The sequence below is a fragment of the Balaenoptera physalus genome (assembly GCF_965194825.1).
Source record: "Balaenoptera physalus genome assembly, chromosome: 12".
In the NCBI taxonomy this organism is placed as follows: Eukaryota; Metazoa; Chordata; class Mammalia; order Artiodactyla; family Balaenopteridae; genus Balaenoptera; species Balaenoptera physalus.
In genome coordinates, this window is record NC_138897.1 from 79,412,240 (window position 1) to 79,430,294 (window position 18,055).

Consider the following 18,055-nt stretch of genomic DNA (forward strand, 5'->3'; position numbering starts at 1 on the left):
AGATATATAATATATGCACATATGTATATAAATAATCTTTTGCATATATTTGCATATACATGCTATATACATGTATACATATATCCATGCAAAAATATATATGCAATATATATACATATTTTTGCAGATAGGTCAACAAAGTGGAATTATACTGCAGGAATGCATTTGTACCTAGTTCTCTTACATTTTCTCTCCTAGGACTAACTTCTCATGTCATGAACATGGACCTGCAGCCTCATTTTCAGTGGCTGTACTATATTCCATTTTTCCAGTTATGCCCACTTTATTTAGTCAGGCCCAGACTGATTTTTGGACACGTAGGTTGTTCCCAGTCTTTTTGCCTTGTAAATAATGCTGCAGTAAACATCACTGGACATTCATCTTCATGCACCTGCATAGCCAGAATAACTTTTAGAAGCCGGGTAACTGGGACGGAGGCAAAGAGCTCTTGCAGCACAATGATTAAATCCCTCTGGTGTCAGCTAGACCTCGGTGTGAGCACACGTGCGCGCGCACAGGCAAGTTGCTTAATTCCCCTGAGCCTCCGTTCTCTCCTGTATAAAACGGAGCAGCAGATATGCAACCCTTATCCATCGTTCTGAAATCCACCAAGCTCTCCTTTGTAGCAAAACCACCCTGTACCAATGTACTGACATGAGGTTATTAATAGTATTTACACACGGTGTGACTATTCATACATTTTGCTGCAGAAATATTAATACGTTTGCTTGTGGGGTGTTGCACTACACCAGTGTTTATCCACTTTTTTGGGTATTTTTTTCATTATCATCCCCCAAAGGCCCTTTAAAAAATTTTTTCTTAATTACCGTTCCATGAAATTTTAATATCATAGTTAATATTGTACATCTGTATGTGTACTGTATGCATATCTGTGCCAAGGTTCCCCCCACCAAGAACCAATTTTCACCCCCTTAGGGACAGTATCATTCCTGTAGAGAATGCAGGACCTAGACCAGTAATTCTCAACCAGGCGCGACTTTGCCTCCCAGGGACATTTGGCAATGTCTGGAGACAGTTTGGGTTGTCACAGCTCTGGGTTCGGGCATCGTGTACAGACCAGGAAGGCTGCTAGCCCCCTCCAGCGCACTGCGACGGCCCCCCTGCAACGGGCCAGAGTTCTAAGGTTGGCAGACCCTCCTCTAGACCCCACTGGGGGTTCCTTCCAATATACAGTATGTGCACTCGCCTGTTGCCTTTCTAAAATCTGAATTAGAATGCGTCTGGCCCCTGGGTTAGGGGTCGGGGCCGGCGGAGCTGTAACACTAAAACCTACTTCACAGGTCGGTGGGAGGACCCTTTGGGGGCTGATGCAGTAAAGTGCATTTCTTGGCACCTGGCCGTGGTCCATCTCACCCAGGATGAGCCAAAGTGCCCGAGTGCCGGATGTCCAGGGTCCCGCGCCTGGATGCTGTCTCCACATTGAGAAATACACATTTGGGAGCCTTTCAAAATCACTAGGTTTGCCTTCCAAGTCCCGTTAAGTGGGTGCTGGCCCCAAGGATGCCCAGGGCTTTTCCAGCATGCCTGAAAGCTTGCATGGGCACCAGCTCCTTGCAAATGGGTCTGTTATTTTGTTTGTGGGCTTTGACCAAGGTGCAGTGTCTGTTTGAACGTGCCTCTGGGCTTGGCCAGCAGCCAGTGGTAAGCTGGCCTGGAGCGGTGCGTGGGGACCAGCCCCCGAATCCTGGAGCTCGAGACGGAGGCTTCCGAGCGCTCTCACCCACTTGTGACCCAGTGAGCCACGTGATGAACAAACGGCACCCTGAAGCAGGCAGTTCCGCCCCGACTTGGGTGCTGCTAAGAGTTGGCCAAAGAGACACCATCCACCGGGCATTTTCCATGGCCTCTCTGGCTTCCCGAGGGCTGGACTGGGAAGCAGAGGTGGATCAAGTTGTGAGTTAGAACAGGCGGCGCCCTGGACCCTGGGCAGGGTCTTTGAACAAAACCACAGGCTGGGCTGGGCACCAGAAGGAAACGGGGCCCTTGGCTCTGTTCCAGGCGATGGAATGTCAGCCCAACTGGTTTTCCTCCTTCACTGGAGCTGGGCACTCATAAACAAGGGAGCTGCCAGGCCTGTCAACAGCAGAGAGGTCCCGGGCTCGGCCCCTGCCCCTGCCCTGCCCTCACTCCAGGGGAAGAGACGCCCCATCCGTGCTCCGTGCCATCTCTGCAGACCAGCCCCTTATCCTCACGGCGGGTCCTTAAGCCTCTCCTGCAGGGCTGCTCGGCAGGGTGGATGGGATGGGTCTGTCCAGCCCCCAACATACCCCGCTGTTAGTAAAGATGGTATTTCGCTTCACCTTTCCCCAGACTGTTTTGTCACCTGCACTGCCTTCTCCATTCTCCCCCACCAGTTCAATCTGACCCACTTTTCAAGGCCTGGGCCATGTCACATGCCCTCTGTCACCCGCCACTCCTGAGCCCCTGTGTGCACTCTCCTCCCCTTCTGTCTGGCGCCCCGAAGTACTTTGGGTACCTGGGATAGGAAATTATTAATCATGGGGCCCAAGATGACCAAGAGGGTGATCTAAGGTGGAATTGTCTGCCCCTTGTTCCTAGTAAACTTTCTGTAACAGCTTTGACATCTCCATATCAGCACTTAAAATTCTACTCCATTGTTTTTGATGGCAGCACGGATTCCCTTGCAGGGATAAACCTGTTTACAGATGCCCTTATGGAAAGACAACTGGGTTGTGTTTGCTGTTAACCAAAAACCAAATGCTGCTGCTGTGAGCATCTTTGGGTGTGTGAGTTGATGTATGTATGTATTCGTGTGTGTATTTTATGTTATCTGTGTTTATTATGTATGTGCTGTCTGTATGTGCAATGTGTATTATGTGTGATTGTGTGTGTTGTGTATATGTATTTGTGTATATATATGTGTATGTGTGTATGTGTTTGCATTTGTGTGTATGTATATGTTTTTGTGTATTTTTTTGGTGTACATGTATTTGTGTATATATTTGCATATGTGTATATTGGTGTGTATGCATCTGTGTGTGTGTGTGTGTGTGTGCGTGCGCATCTCTCTGGGTGAATCACCGGAAGCAGGGGTAATGGGGCAGTGCTGTAAGATTGTAATGTGCCTACAGATTGCGGAGGAGGTGGTGGGTGTGTCCTTCCCGGGAGAGATGCTGGAGGATCTGGGATCCTGAGGCAATGGACAGACACACCGGCTCCCCGCCTCCTCCCCGGGTTCACACTTACGTCAAGGCTGCAATTCTGTCGCCTGACAAGTTGAGCCATCGCCTGAAATAAACATGAGAGAGATGTTTTGACATGTGATGTTTCAAAAAAAAAAAAACAACACAGAGTCAAATTTGGCTGAGACTGTTTTAAGAATTCCTCCAGGAGGAACCAAGTCAGGGTGGATGGGAGCAGATCCCATGAAGAGGAGATGCTAGGAAACATGAAAGAATTATATATTTACATAGAATCGTACATTTTAACGTTTATTTTTAAAAACTACCAACAGCAAATGTTACAAAATACAAAAAGAGGTAGAATTTTAAAACTATGTCTCCCTCTCTCCCCCTCCCCCCGTCACTCGGTTCCCCTCCCAGAGGCAAGTGTGATGACAGTTTTCCTATGTCCTTCTCACATATTCTATGCATTTTCAAATATTTACGTATATATTTTTCCTCGCTCCACCTGTTGCTTCCAGCCTTGCCTTATTCACTTGACAGTGTATCTTGGAAGTCACTCCATATCAGGCACATACATCTTCCTCATTCCTTTCAACAATTAAAGAGTATCCCATGCTATGGTTGTTCTGTAATTTTAAAATATAAAAATACATTTTAAAAAAACAGGGCTTCCCTGGTGGCGCAGTGGTTGAGAATCTGCCTGCCAATGCAGGGGACACGGGTTCGAGCCCTGGTCTGGGAAGATCCCACATGCCGCGGAGCAACTAGGCCCGTGAGCCACAACTACTGAGCCTGCGCGTCTGGAGCCTGTGCTCCGCAACGGGAGAGGCCGCGATAATGAGAGGCCCGCGCACCGCGATGAAGAGTGGCCCCCGCTTGCCGCAACTAGAGAAAGCCCTCGCACAGAAACGAAGACCCAACACAGCCATAAATAAATTAAAAAAAAAAAAAAATTAAAAAAACAAAACAAAACAAAATTCCCTTTTATCTTGGCTCATCTTAACCTTAGAACTGTAGACCTTTTATTAATAGAACTTTAGACTTAAAAGGAAATTGAATTTGTCTGTATAAAAGTATCTCAGGACTTTTAGAATGTTCTATGCCCCTTCCCCTCCCCCTGCACGAAGGTTCCTGGTTATCTGGGGGGGATTGTCCTCCCTCCCTGGATCAATCTCTCCCGTTTTGCACCTTAAAAAATTATCACAGTCGCCAGTCCGCTTTCACTGTTTGTCAGCATGCTGAACATGATGTTTTAGAAAAGAGATTGGTTTTTTAAAATGTAGCAAAAATTAAAATTTAAGGGCATATATGAAAACAGGCAGTCCTGGGATATATCAAGAGTCTTTAAGTAGACAGTAATATCGTTCATGGACATGAGAGAGGGGTCCGGGGATCATCTGTGGATCATTCATTCACTCATTCATTCATACACTGATTCATTCATTCACTGATTCATTCATTCATTCATTCACTCACTCATTCATGCATCCATCCATTGTCAGTTGCTCCCCTGACCACCGTGGCCGTCTCTTAACTTGGTGCCAGGGTTTGAGGGTGAACAGACCCCAGTGCCTGCCCTCAGGGAGCTCACAGCCTGGAGGAGACCGTCAAACAAGCAGCAAGCACAGTCCAGCACAATAAGCTGTATGATGAGCTGAGCACAGGGGGATTTTATGGGGTCCCAAGGGGAGGCCCAGTCCCGCTGCCGATGGAGGCAGTCAGGAGAGGCTTCTTGGAGGAGCTGATGCCTGAGCTGTGTCTCAGGGACACACTCCAGGCAGACCTGGGCCAGCACTGGCCAGCGGCTGATGGACTATACCAAGAAGTCTCCCAGAGGGGCGTTTCCTGGGTGCAGTGACAGCAGGAGTTGGTGGAATGGGGCATAACTGGCCATAGACTTGGAGCCGCCTGTGTTTGAATCGGGTCCCTTCACTCACTCCTGAGGCCCCGGGCGAGTCGCTTCACCTCCCTGTGCCTCGGTCTTCTCATCCGGACACTGGGGAGAATGCACAGTACCTGCCTCTCAGGGCTGTCGGGAGGACTAATGTCGGCAGCCTGGCACGCAGGAAGAGCCGTGTCGAGGCCCCGTCTTGTTGCACCTGTCCATCTGCGAAATGGGCGTGTGAAAGCATCTGCTCTGGGACGTAGGCTAGACGGTGCACATAAGAAATCTGACTTGCTGCCAGGCGTGCAGTGGATGCTCCTTACGCGTTCCTGGCTATGACTACTTTTATTGCCTCTTCGCCCACCTGCGACACCCAGAGCACAGGGTGCCTGCCGGGTTTCTGGAGTCTGGGAGACCCCGCCTCCGAGGCCAACGAGAGCCTGGGCCCCCCAGCCCAGCTGTCCTTTCTGTTTATAGACTTGGAGGTGGAGGCCGTCGGGAGAGCCAGGAAGCCCCCCCCGACCACGGAGCCCTGCGGGGCACCCCCCGCTGGAACCAGGCACACCTCCTGAGGACCAGCTGCCAACGTGTGTTCCCGTCACTTTAGGTGACACACTTGCCCCCTAGAGTCAGCGTGTCTCTGCCGGAGCTGTCATTTTGCAGCCTGCGTACCCGGCTTGGCCCTGGAGGAGGGCAGGTGTGCTGGGGTCAGTTCACTCCGTGATGGAGGGGAGCAGCTGACTGATGTCTGGGTCAGGAGAGATGTTGAGGGATCTGGTTAAGGCAGCCCCTTTGCTCTCAGCTGAATGACAGAGCTGTCAGGCCTCCTTGTTAGAGTGTTTGTTTAAATGATGTGCTTCTGGGAGCTAAGCAGTGGACGTCATCATCATCATCATCATCTCAACTGGAATCTATTTGGCACTTACTGTATGCTGGGCGTGTGCAGCTCTCACCACATGTCTTACAAAATCCCCCCAACTCCCCTAAGCACCCTCCCCATCCCCATTTTACAGATGGGAAAATTGAGGTTTTGAGAGGTTTGCTCATAGCTACCAAAAGGCAGAGCTGGATTTGCCCTGGTCTGCCCCATCTCAGTGCCTTCCCCACCTCCAACTCATCAGAGCCCCGGGGTAGGTTCATTTCCCACCTGCAACCTAAAAGTTCGTGCTTTCCGTTGCTAATCACCAGGCACTGCTAGCTTCTCCATAGACTGTTTATGAAAACTGATTTTATTCAAGACGTGAACAGCATCATTTCATCATCAGTCAGGTGGGGAAACCCAGCAAGGGTGTGAACAATCCAAACGGGCACTCCTTTAAAGGGGAGGAAACCAATGCCTCTTCACCAGGAAACAGCTGACAGCTCACACAGGCCGGCTTGGTGAGCTCCGGACATTAGCCACCAGGCAGAGGTGAGCCATCAAGTGGCAGAGGGCCCCTGAGACCTGCCATCCCTAGCCACTAAGTCACCAAGAGAGGAAAGCGAGGCTCAGAGAGGTGTGGGCTTTGCTCGAGGTCATCCAGAGAGGGAGCCAGCGCTGAGCCTGGCACCTTTGCTCACCACGATGGGTCAGGGGACCCAGTCCAGGAACAGGTGTGTTCCTGTGGGGGGAGCCGCAGCACCACCGCCCAGGTGGGCCGGTTCAGCCCCGTCACGGAGGCCCAGCACGTGTCCGGCACTCCCGCCCTGTGCCCATCTCCGCGTGCCTCCCAGTCCCGGTTGTGTTTTCTCTGTCTGTCTTGCTCTCTGTCTTAGCTGTGCCCCCATCCAAGCCACCACAGTGTGCCACACAAAGCCACACCTGGCTATACCCGACTACACCTGGCCACACCTGGCCAGACTGCACTGTTGTTCCCAGAGCCCATTGAGAGGGGTCAGAAACTGGTGTCCCACCAACCTTCCCCGGGAAGCACCATGCCCTGCCGTGGGGCAGGGGCAGGGGCACAAGGCCTGGCTTGCGTTGCCACCTGAGGTGACACTGTGGACTCCCAGGAGCCCATCAACTGCGCCGACGCCTCCTGACTGGGACACAAGTCCACAGGGAGGGGACACCGTGCGGGTTTTTGCTGACAGCACTGGGAGAGCGTTCTAGGGCTCTGTCCTGCCCTGTTCCTGTCCGTTTCCTTCTGGCCTGACTGCCTTACCTTGTTCTCCCTTCTCTCCTTTTCGTTTTTTCATTCCTCCCCACCTTCCCTCTTTCCTCCCTTCCTCCCTCCTTCTTTCCTATTCAGTGAGCACTTAACTCTGTGCCAGGAGCTGTAACTAAGCTCCGAGAATCCAATGGTGACGAGACGCAGCTCTCCCCTTTTGGAGGTTGTGTGTACTGGGAGGAACAGGCATCCAAGGAACCGTCCAAGTGCTGAGAACCCCCAGCCGAGGCCAGGGCTCGGAGGGACAGGACAAGGACCTAGACTCGGGCGGGAATCTGCTCGGAGGGGCCACCACGCACGCTGCGGTGTGAAGGAGGCCGCCCTTAGCCAGGCGAACAGCTGTGCTGTGAAGGTGCACGGGGCGTTTGGGCGTCACTGTGGCTGCAGCACAGGGGAGGGAGTGAGGGTGAGAAGAGGTGGCCAGGAGAGTGGGCGCTGGACATCCAGGCCCTGCGGGCCACGGTGGGACAGACAGTGCTCTTAAGAGCCTGGAGCAGGGGGTACAGGGTGGATGGGAGACACACTGGGGGACTCGGCCCATCCTTGGCCTGCTGCCCCCCTCCTCCCCTCTCTGGGCCTGAGGCCCCACCCTGGGTGCAGCTAGGGAATGCACTGTGGTAACCAGGCACAGGCCAGGGGATCAGGACACCTGGATTCGACGCATGACCAGGCATCCTTTCCCCTCTCTGGCCCTCAATTTTCCCATCAGTGAGATGGTCATTGAAGGCCCTACAAAGCTCTCCATGTCAAGCCAGAGCTTGGACAATGCAGCAGTTTGGGGGAGTATTTTGGGGCTTAGGTGTCAAGCAAACCAAGTTCAAATTGCAGCTCCACCACATTTTAACTGTGCCACCTTGGGTGTGTCAGGTCCCCTATCTGGGCCTCAGTCTCCTCCCCTGTAAAATGGGTCCATTACAGTTCCTACCACATAGCGTTGTTTGGGAGCATTAGATGGCAAAGTGAAAGGTCATGATAATCACCAGCGCTCACAGTAATGTTAGCCCTTGATATTATTGTTAGTATTATTGCTCAGCTGTTGCGCAAGTCTGATCTGGGCACAAGGCAGGGAGGTGCCACCAGGCCCCGGGGGCACTGGGACAGAGCCAGCGTCACCCCAGCCTGGGTCCCATGACACCAGAGCACACTGCACAGCTGAGAGTGTCCAGTTGCAGAGGGGGGAGGGGGACGCACATCTTGAATTGCCCTGTCAGCCGCAGGCCACCAAACACCGTCCTGACTCAGGCTTCTTTCCCAGGCTGATGTGTCAGACACCCCAAAATACACGTGAGCATAATATTTTCTCTTTTCCTCACTCCTTCCCTAATGACACGGCCTTTTCTGGGTAAGGAGCTCACACCTACTCAGGGCAGAAAAGTTATTTTCAGAAACATATTCCTCCAGCAAATATTTATTCAACAAGTACTCCAGGCCTGGCATGGTTCTAAGCACTGGGGTGCAGCAGTGGATGAAGGAGTCCCCATTTTCATGCAGCTGACAGTCTAAAGGGTATAGATCAGGGATCAGCCAACTGCTCGTGGGCCAAATCCAGCTAGCCACCTGTTTTGTAAATAAAGTTTTATTGGAACACAGACATTGTGCTACTGACATGGTAACGACAGGAAAGCTGAAGTTGGGAAAGAGACCCCATGGCCCACAAAGCCCAAAATATTTATTATCTGGCCCTTTATAGAAAGAGTTTGCTGGCCTCTGATAGAGATTAAGAAATGAAGGGCCCCCTTCTGATTTGTTTTTAGTTCGTGATGTCTACTATATGATAGTGTTGGAGGAATGATTTAATTAATTTTATTTAATTTTATTATCTGATGATATTGGGATAAAAAAAATCACAAGTGTGGATACTAACTAAAATCATCATCAATAACAGAAAGACAGCCCGTTTCCTCACCACATACAGTGCCACTGGTATCAGTTTTCTGTGGAAACTTCTGGAGATTTCCTTTGCTTATTCTCACATGCATTTACATATTTGTTTTTACAAAGCTGGTATCAACACATGTGCTGTTTTGTTACCTTTTTTTAAAAAATAATATTTGCTAGTATAAGGCAGACGTCTTTCTCTTTCTGTGACAGTAAATATTCTTTCTGAGCATCATTTTCTTTGGCTGTGTTTATTCCATCATGTGGATATATCATATTGTATTTCACTGATCCCCATCTTACTGGATATTTAGGACAATTCCAGTGTTTTGCAATGTTATGTCCAATATTTTGCAATCTTTGCTCTCCTGCGGGGAAGCGTCTGTGTTCATAGGTCTTGGTGAGCGTGTCTAATGATTTTCTTGAGATAAATTTCTGGAACTAAAATTGCTGAGTCGAGGGTATGCACGTTTTAAATTTCAGGACATGTGTTGCCACTTGTTTAAACACAACCCTCAAAGGCGTCTGTTAGGCTGTTCTCCCCAGCCTGGGTGTTAGAAAACTGTCCATTATAGGTCCTGGGCTGCGGCAGTCGTGTTTGCCTGCAAGACGAGGGCCTAGAATTTTCACCTACCACCAGCTTGGGGCTTGGTGAGCTAGCCTGAGCAAGTGGTTTTTAAACCCGCCAAGTTCTCGAGGCTTTTTTTAGAGCATTTTAAAGTGCATTTCCTCATCTGAGCCTCTTGAAGCATCCTGGACAAGGTGGGGGGCTGGAAGGAGCCCAGAAAACTGGGTTCCAGGCCCACCAGCTCTGCCTCTCACTCCCCGTGAGCAATCCCTGCCTCTGAGTTTATCATCTGAAAAAGTTTATCATCTGAAAAGGGCCAGCTGAATGGACTCAAGGGTCCTTGGAGATCTAAATGTTAAGATTCGCAGCTTACCTGGTGGTCCAGTGGTTAAGACTTCGCCTTCCAGTGTGGGGGGTGCAGGTTTGATCCCTGGTCAGGAAGCTAATATCCCACATGCCTCATGGCCAAAAAACCAAAAAACATAACACAGAAGCAAAATTGTAACAAATTCAATAAAGACTTTAAAAAATGGTCCACATAAAAAAAAAATCTTAAAAAAAAAAATAAATGTTAAGATGTGATGACTTGGTGTGACAAATGACAGCTGAAATTTGGATTGTGGCTGGTTGATATCCATCAGGGGTGCATGTCAAAAAAAAGACCTGCCCATGACCCAAATGCGGGACTAATTTGGACACGTGTGCTCCTCAGACAACGCTTCTCTTTATCCATCATGTATTTTCAGACCACCTTGTAGATATCTACTCATCCGCAGACAGAGAGGGCTTTTATAGCAGCCCGAAAGGCAGAACTGATTTGGAAGAACACTCTGCCTTAAAACTAACTTAAAAACCTGACTTTCAGAAAGTTTCAGAAGAGTTTTGGGCCCTTTCTGTGGTTGATCTTGAGGCCTCGTAGCCCTGGGAGTGAAGATCAAGGCTTGTTGACCTGAAGTGCCACCGGGGTCTGCTACAGTGACGAGACATGAATAATTTGCACTGCACACAAGGTTACCAGGATACTAGTGGGAGAAAGTACTGACAAACAGCTTGATTTCTTAAGCCTCATTTGCAAGATCAATTCCCTTAGATGATCCTAACCCCTGGAGTACTCCAGATTTGGGGGTTCTGTGTTAAAACATAGTGACTGAGGTGGCATTCAACCAAATACTTAACATCTGCGTTGTCCAGACATTGGGGTACAGAGAGGTTAAGTAACTTGCCCGAGGTCACACAGCCTGAATACAGGATCTATGTGATGGAGCCTGGATTTAAATCCAGGCATCTGGCTCCAGAAATAGTACTCATCCAAGGGAGACTGAAAAAAAACAGGTCAATTATAATGAATATAATTTGGGAAGTTCTACAGCAGTGCTCTTCAGTAGAAACTTTCTGCCATGATGGAAATGTCCTGTATCTTGTGCTGTTCAATATGGTAGCCACACGTGGCTATGGAGCCCTTGAAATATAGCTACAGCCACTGAGGAACTGGATTCTTTGTATTTTTAACATCTTAATTAATTTAAATGAAATTTAAATAGCCACACGTGGCTAGCGGCTATCATATTGGACAGCACAGATGTAGAGACTTGAGGTCTAGGGAATGGTGGGAGCTGGCTCCTGAGTCAGCCTTGGGTGAGGGGAGTTCAGGGAAGGCTTCCTGGAGGAAGAGCCAGCAAAGCTGGAATCTGAACGACAGCCAGGTGGTGGTGGCTGCTCCAGCTGGTCTGGAGGTGAGGGATAGCCAACTGAGGAACGTGAGAGGAGGAAAGTGGGATGGAGCAGCCAATGGGAGGGGCTGGGAGGGCCTGGGGATGGGGGAGGGGCAGATGGGGGATGGTGGGGAAAGAGCCCCACTAATGAAAGTCCCACAAGCCATCCTTATGGTGTTTGGACTTGACCCTGGGGAGCTACTGAAGGGTTTTGAGCAGAGACCCTGCAGGCTTAGATTTCAGCTTTGGAAAGTGTAATGGGAAGAGAATATATGGGGACGGGGGGGAGCAGAGGTGAGGGAGGCACGGGGACCCCAGAGCTGGCCAAGGTCTTCCTGATGGAGACTTTGAAGGGCTTGGGGATTGATCCGACACGGGGATGAGAGTGACAGAGGAGTCAGGGATGCTGCTCTCTGGAATCCTGAGTCTGGCTTTAGGCAGTGGAGGGAGAAGACCTCCATCCCTGCCTGCGGGGATTACAGATCCCTGAGCGTGAATCTTAAACCTCTGCAGGAGGGCCCGCAAATGGGGATGCATAGAAGCCAGTGTATTTTGCTGAGCACCATTTATTCCCCCCACACCCTGCTGCCCAGAGCCTTCCAAAGGAGGTCAGGAAACATTCCCCTGCCTCCTGCCCTGATTCCACCCCTTAGCATCCTTCGGAACTTGCCATGCTGATTTCCAGAGGCCCCATCTGCAGATCCCTTCCTCCATCACTCAGCACCGAAAGATCCCCATCTCTTGGGGGTTTTGAGGGCCCGAGAAGAATCACACTTTGCCAAGAGTCCATCCACCTGCCTGACTCTGGGGAGGGCCGTGAACCTGGTTCTGATCGCATCAGCTCCTGTGTCCTGAGCACCTATATGCCAGGCACTGAGCTTAACGCGTTCCAGGGCTTATCTCCCTGAAGCCTCAAAACAACCCTTGGTTTTCCACTGAGGAAACTGAGGCTTGGATGGGTGGAGTCCCTTGACCAGACCACCCAGCTGGGGCGGAGCAGAGACAGCAACCTCTCCCCGCCCCAACCCTGAGTTGTAAGCTGTCCCTGAGCGGTCACCTTTCTGCCTTAATGTGAGCTTGGCACACACGGGGCACAGACCGAGCATCCACCTTGCAGCCATCTGCAAGCTGCTGGGGACAAGGATGTCGAGTCCACCAGAGGCAGACCCCCAGGCCCCAACCTCTGGCCTCCGAATCCGACCCATGTGGTGGGTTAAGTTAGGGAATGGCCGATTCTGTGACAACTTTGAAAGCAATGAGCAGCTGGGAGCATGCTCAGATGACCACTTCCATTCCTGGGTCCCAGGGGGAACTCTCTTAAGGGTGCTGGGCGTCTGACCATGTCAGGTGACCTTTCAAGGCAAAAACATCCAAGTTTCCCCACCTGGGGACTGACTGAATCCCTCAGGCGTGCTAACAGCCTCCCTCGCATGCTGCTGTGGGCTTGCAGTTTGGGTGGACTGTTCCAAGGCTGGCTTGTATACGCTACCCCTCCACCCTGCGATTCTCTGCCTAGGGAGTTCTCCTGTGGGAGTCATCAGAGATGTGTCACTTCAGCCCCAAGGATATTCATCGTATTGTTGATTATAACGGTGAACAGCAACCTAAATGCCATGACACTTGGGGATCGATTAAAGGAACAATGCTGTGTCCGGGCAGCAGAATATTCTTCAGCCGTTAACGATGGTGCTCTAAGTGAGTTGACCCAGACGAAATTCTGGGCAGGATTATGGCAGAATATGGTCACTGGCTGATGGGTGACTTTTAAATATTATTTTTTGTGCTTTTCTGTAATTTTGACATGTTTTGCAACAAGCATTTGTGATTTTGGTAACGAGGAAAAGGAATCTACAGGCAGCGAAATGCGGGTGTGTGAGTGTGGTTGTTTACCAGGGTGACTGAGAGGTTTATCCTGATTCCCTGGGATCCTTGCACATACCTCACCCATAGCATCCCCTCATGGGGTACGCAAGTGTCCCCAAAAGGTGAGAGAAAGAGAATGATGAAGGAGATGGGCATTTATTGGGTGTTTCCTGAATGTCAGGTCCTGCCCTTGGAGCTATCATGTGGGTCTTCTCATTGGCATCTTTCCACGTCCCTGTGCCCCAGAGAGGGAGACAAAAGCCCTGAGGTCACACAGCAGAGCTTTTTCCCGAGGAGCCTGCTCACTCTGCAGGACCACACGTGTTTGCTCTGCTAAGGATGGCTCTGTGGAAGCTGTGAAGAGGCGTGCTCCCCACTGGGAGGAAGATAAGCTACTGCAGGGCAGTCTGCCCACCGCCACTAAGCACCTACTGGGTGCCAGGCAGGCTCTGGGTGGGGAACAAAGGTGATGGAGTGTCCGATCTTAAAGGCTGCCTCGGCTGAGTTACAGAATCTGTGTAGTGACCCCCACCCCTGGTTCTCAAGTGCCTAGCACATGGTAGCTGCTCAGTAGATGTCTGTTCATAAATAACTTATATGTCAAACTTTACCTGGCACAAAAATGAGTCCAGAGTAGGCAGGGAGAGTGCAGGGGAAGGCAAGATCACTGTGGCTTGTTGCAATGGCTTGGGGTGGGAGGGATGGATAGGAAGGGGGAAAGGTACAAGCAAAGCCACAGAGGCTGGTAGGTAAGGCTTGTGTGGGATGCAGTGAGTAGGTCTCGGTGGGTGGGATGGGGCGTCTGTTTGGGGCAGGGGTAGGAGATGGGACTGGACAGGAAACTTGGGGCTCAATTACAAGGGGTGTTGGATCTCAGCAGGAGGACAGTAGGGAGCCGTGGAAGGTTTCTGAGCAGGAGATGCATGCTCCAAAGCACATTCCAGCAGAACATGCCTCCTGACCGCAAATGGAACACAAGGAGTGAGATGCTCCTGTTGGTGTTTCTGGAATTGGGGGCCAAGTTGTTCTCACCCCCTCACCCCGTGACCCCCAACTCTCTCCGTATTCCTCATAAAAGCCATCAAGAGATGGTGACTGGGAACATCCTTCAAAGCTCAGAAGCCAAGGCCATTTGAATTACTATTGTGCCAATGGCCACCCAAAGGGCTGGAGTTTTGGTTTTGCCTTGAACATTCCAGCTGCTCCCCAATCAATAACACAGAGGCCCAAGTGTCAGCCAGTTCAACAGTCAGTCACCAGGGACGGGCTTTTAATTTGTCGAGTGAACAAGTTAGGGAGGCCAGCACTTTGATGGAGATCTATGGGCTTCCCAGCATGTGCCAGGTACCAGGTTGGGCCCTTTGGCCAGTGCTGTGGTTAGCAGGACCCTCTCCCTGGGGCCCAGGCTGAGGGCAGAGACCAGTCACTGAGCAGGTGGTGACAGAACCGGGGATCCGGGCTGCGTGGGGCACAGTGGTTGCCAGTTTGGACTTGCAGTCCAAGCCCCCTGCCCGAGCTTGAGTCCCACCTCATCATTTACTGGCTGTTTGATGGAGGGCATGTCGCTTCACCTCTCTAAGCCTCAGTGTTCTTGTCTGTAAAATGGGGATTGTAATGAGCTCCACCTCATGGGATTGCCATGGGACTGCAGCTCAGCGAGGTGATATGCAGACAGCTTGATCAACACCGGGGACAATTTAAATGCTCCACGAAGGCTGTGCTGGCGACGCTGGTGGTGGAAGCATGGCGACCGTGGGAACGTGGTGGCGGGGGACGGATGGGGGAGCACCGTGACCAGACTGATAAGTCCTGGGAGCAGTGAGGATGGAGAGAAGTTTGGCCAGGGGTAGGGTGGTACCCACACAGGGCGCGGGAGGGTGACCCCTTCATGTCAGTTTGCCTGGCTTTGGCACCCGCCGTCCTGCATCCTGCGATGTCTTGGGCAAACCCGGATGGTAGGTCACCCTCGTGCCCAGCGCAGACGTTTGGACCCGCTTCCGAGAGCAGTAGGGAGCTGAGGTGGGTTCGAGCAGGGGGCGATGCGGTGTGAGTTACCAGCTGGGACCAGGTTCTGAGCATTTTCCCTGATAGAAACCTCTGGCTTGTCCTCGCAGGATCAGCTGAAGCAGTGTTTCTCCAGGCGGACCCCCGAGGCCAAGGACACTGACACCCTCGTGCAGGAAGCCGACAGCCAGTATGGGACGTGGTTGGACCAGCACCGGAGCGGGGAGAGGTAGGGCGCGCGGGGCGGGGCCTCCGGGCGGGAGTCCGGGTGGCCCATTTGCCTCCTGATTTCTCTGTTACTAAGTAGGACCTGTTTTGTCTGTAAGTGTAAGAGCAAACCATTTCTTTTTATAAAACAGAAATTTAGAATGTACAAAAAACTTATTTTAAAATGATATATGAAATATCCGGAATAGGCAAATCCATAGAGACAGAAAGTAGATTTGTGGTTGCCAGGGGCTGGGGGGAGGGGGGATGGGAAGTGACTGCTTTACAGGGACCAGATTTCCTTCTGGGGAGATGAAGATGTTCTAGAACCAGAGAGCAGTGATAGTTGCACAACATTGTGAATGCACTACTGGTAAATTTCATGTTACGTGTGTTTCACTACCATAAAAAAAAATTAACAAAGAAAATGAAAATCGCCTCTAATCCCAGCACACAGATATAACCTTCATTAATGTTTTTTGTTGTCTTTCTAGACTTTTTTCTGTATGTATTTGGTGTGTTTACAAATATAGGAGCATATTACAGATACTGCTTTATAAGCTATGTCAGCATTTAGTATCACCGCTGTTAGAGGCTTGTAGGGCCCCTCAGGTGTCAGCCTGGCTGGGAAGGAATATTATTATGACTGTGGCAGAAGCCTGAAGGTTACTGAGCATCGCCTGGATTCAGGAGGCAGGCAGGTCTGAATTCCAGCTTCACTCCAGCTGGCTGTGAGGTCCTGGGTAAATTAGTTATATTTGCCAGATTTCACGCTCCTTCTCCATAGAAAGGGAATGACGCTCATAAAAAGAGCCAAGATGTGTTGAGCGGACGGGCCGAGCACTGTTGTAAGCAGTGAAACATAACATTTAATCCTATTGCCCCATCTTGCAGAGGCAAAGACTGAGGCACATGGGGTTGTCAGGAGGGTAACCTGTGCAGCAGTTGGCATATTTCCCGGCACTTAGTAGGAGCTTGATACATTGCACCTGTTCATTGTTTTAAAAATGCAATTCTTCTTCTCGCCCTTGGCGGGGGGGATCGAACACAGCAGCGGCTTCGTGGACACCGGGGGTGGGCTTGCCGTGTTCTCAGCTCACCCTTCCCACCGGTGGGCCACAGGATCGCACGGTGTTTTGTTTTGTTTTTTTTTATAGATTTATTTATTGATTGATTGATTTTTGGGTGTGTTGGGTCTTCGTTTCTGTGCGAGGGCTTTCTCTAGTTGCGGCGAGTGGGGGCCACTCTTCATCGCGGTGCGCGGGCCTCTCACTGTCGTGGCCTCTCTTGTTGCGGAGCACAGGCTCCAGACGTGCAGGCTCAGTAGTTGTGGCCCACGGGCCCAGTTGCTCCGCGGCATGTGGGATCTTCCCAGACCAGGGCTCGAACCCGTGTCCCCTGCATTGGCAGGCAGACTCTCAACCACTGCGCCACCAGGGAAGCCCCCGCACGGTGTTTTGAAGTCAGGGAGACCTGGGTCCACCCCGGCATGGCCACTTACCAGCTGTGTCACTGTGTGACTCAGTTTCCTCATCTGTGGGTTTCACGCCCAGGGATATGGTGTGTCCATGGGTGAGCTGGACTCAGACCCAGGTCTCCCATCTCCTTCCCCTGCCCCCCACCCGTCAGGAGCGGCCACACCCCTCTGCTGGTTTATGTCCCACAGCTGGCATTGGTACTAAAGCTGGGTGGAGGTTGATGGAATTGGAAGTGGGTAAGAAAAAGGGAAGCACAGGTTCCTTCCAGTACCCACGAAGGCTTTTTGTTTTCTTTCCTAACCTGTGATATGTGTTAATCAGTGAGCGAGTCTGGAAGCCTGGGTGTCCTGGTTTTGCGGTCGCTGTGTGACCCTGGGAGGCCCCTTCTCCCTCTGGGACCTGGCATCTCCCTTGTGTCCTGGGGTCGCCCCCTCCTGTCTCCCGGAGGCACTGCAGCTCCTCCTCCGAGAAAGGGCCCAGGAGCTGCTGTGCTCCCAGCCCTGAGCAGCAGCGCCACCTGCAGCCTCCGCAGTGGTATTGCCCTCATTTTTTGTGGATTTGCCTCAGTCGCACCCCACACCCAAACATCCTGCCTATTCCAAGGAATAAATTCTTCCCCGAGCTGACGAAAAGCATGGCTGTGCTCCTGCAGTGAAACACCAGTACACCTGGGTTGCAGGTTCTGCCCAAGGGTGCAGCTCAGGGGTGTTTCAGGGCAGACCCTCCTATCAGCGAGGTGGTGTCTGGTGTGCCCGTCCCCCCTTCCTTAGGGTAAGGCTTTCCTGTGCTCTTGGCTTTGGGGTCTTTTCAAGGGGGGAGCAGGGAGCCTATTTAATTTAATGGCTTGATTTATTGACATATTTTCTATCTTGTGTGGTTCCAATTATCCAAGTGGTACTTGGAATACATTATGGGCAGAAATTCCAGGAGGAGAGGGCCATGGACCTGGATTCTGGGGTCACGTCTGTCCCTTTGGGCAGGCTACTTCACATCTCTGTGCCTCGGTTTCCTCATCTTTAGCGAGGTTAGTATTTAATTTCCTGAGGTTAATCCTACCTCCTAGGGTTGTGGACGTTGTAGGATTATAGGGTAATCATTGTAGGATTGTGAAGAGGATGGAATGATAGATACGGTTTTTAGCAC

The 18,055-nt window shown here is 51.1% G+C and overlaps 1 protein-coding gene across 8 annotated transcripts in view; it reads left to right on the forward strand.

The window, feature by feature from the left end:
* Positions 1-18,055, forward strand: part of KIAA1671 — a 187,016-nt gene that overhangs the window by 153,166 nt on the left and 15,795 nt on the right. For 6 of the 8 annotated variants that reach the window (XM_082417367.1, XM_082417370.1, XM_082417371.1 and 3 more), the window contains one exon: positions 15,338-15,456. The exons of 1 other annotated variant lie outside the window; for it this stretch is intronic. In XM_082417367.1, the coding sequence (XP_082273493.1) occupies positions 15,338-15,456 (119 nt within the window). Of the gene's footprint in view, positions 1-15,337; positions 15,457-18,055 lie in introns of those variants that run through there. One more of the 8 variants, XM_082417372.1, reaches the window with a different exon arrangement.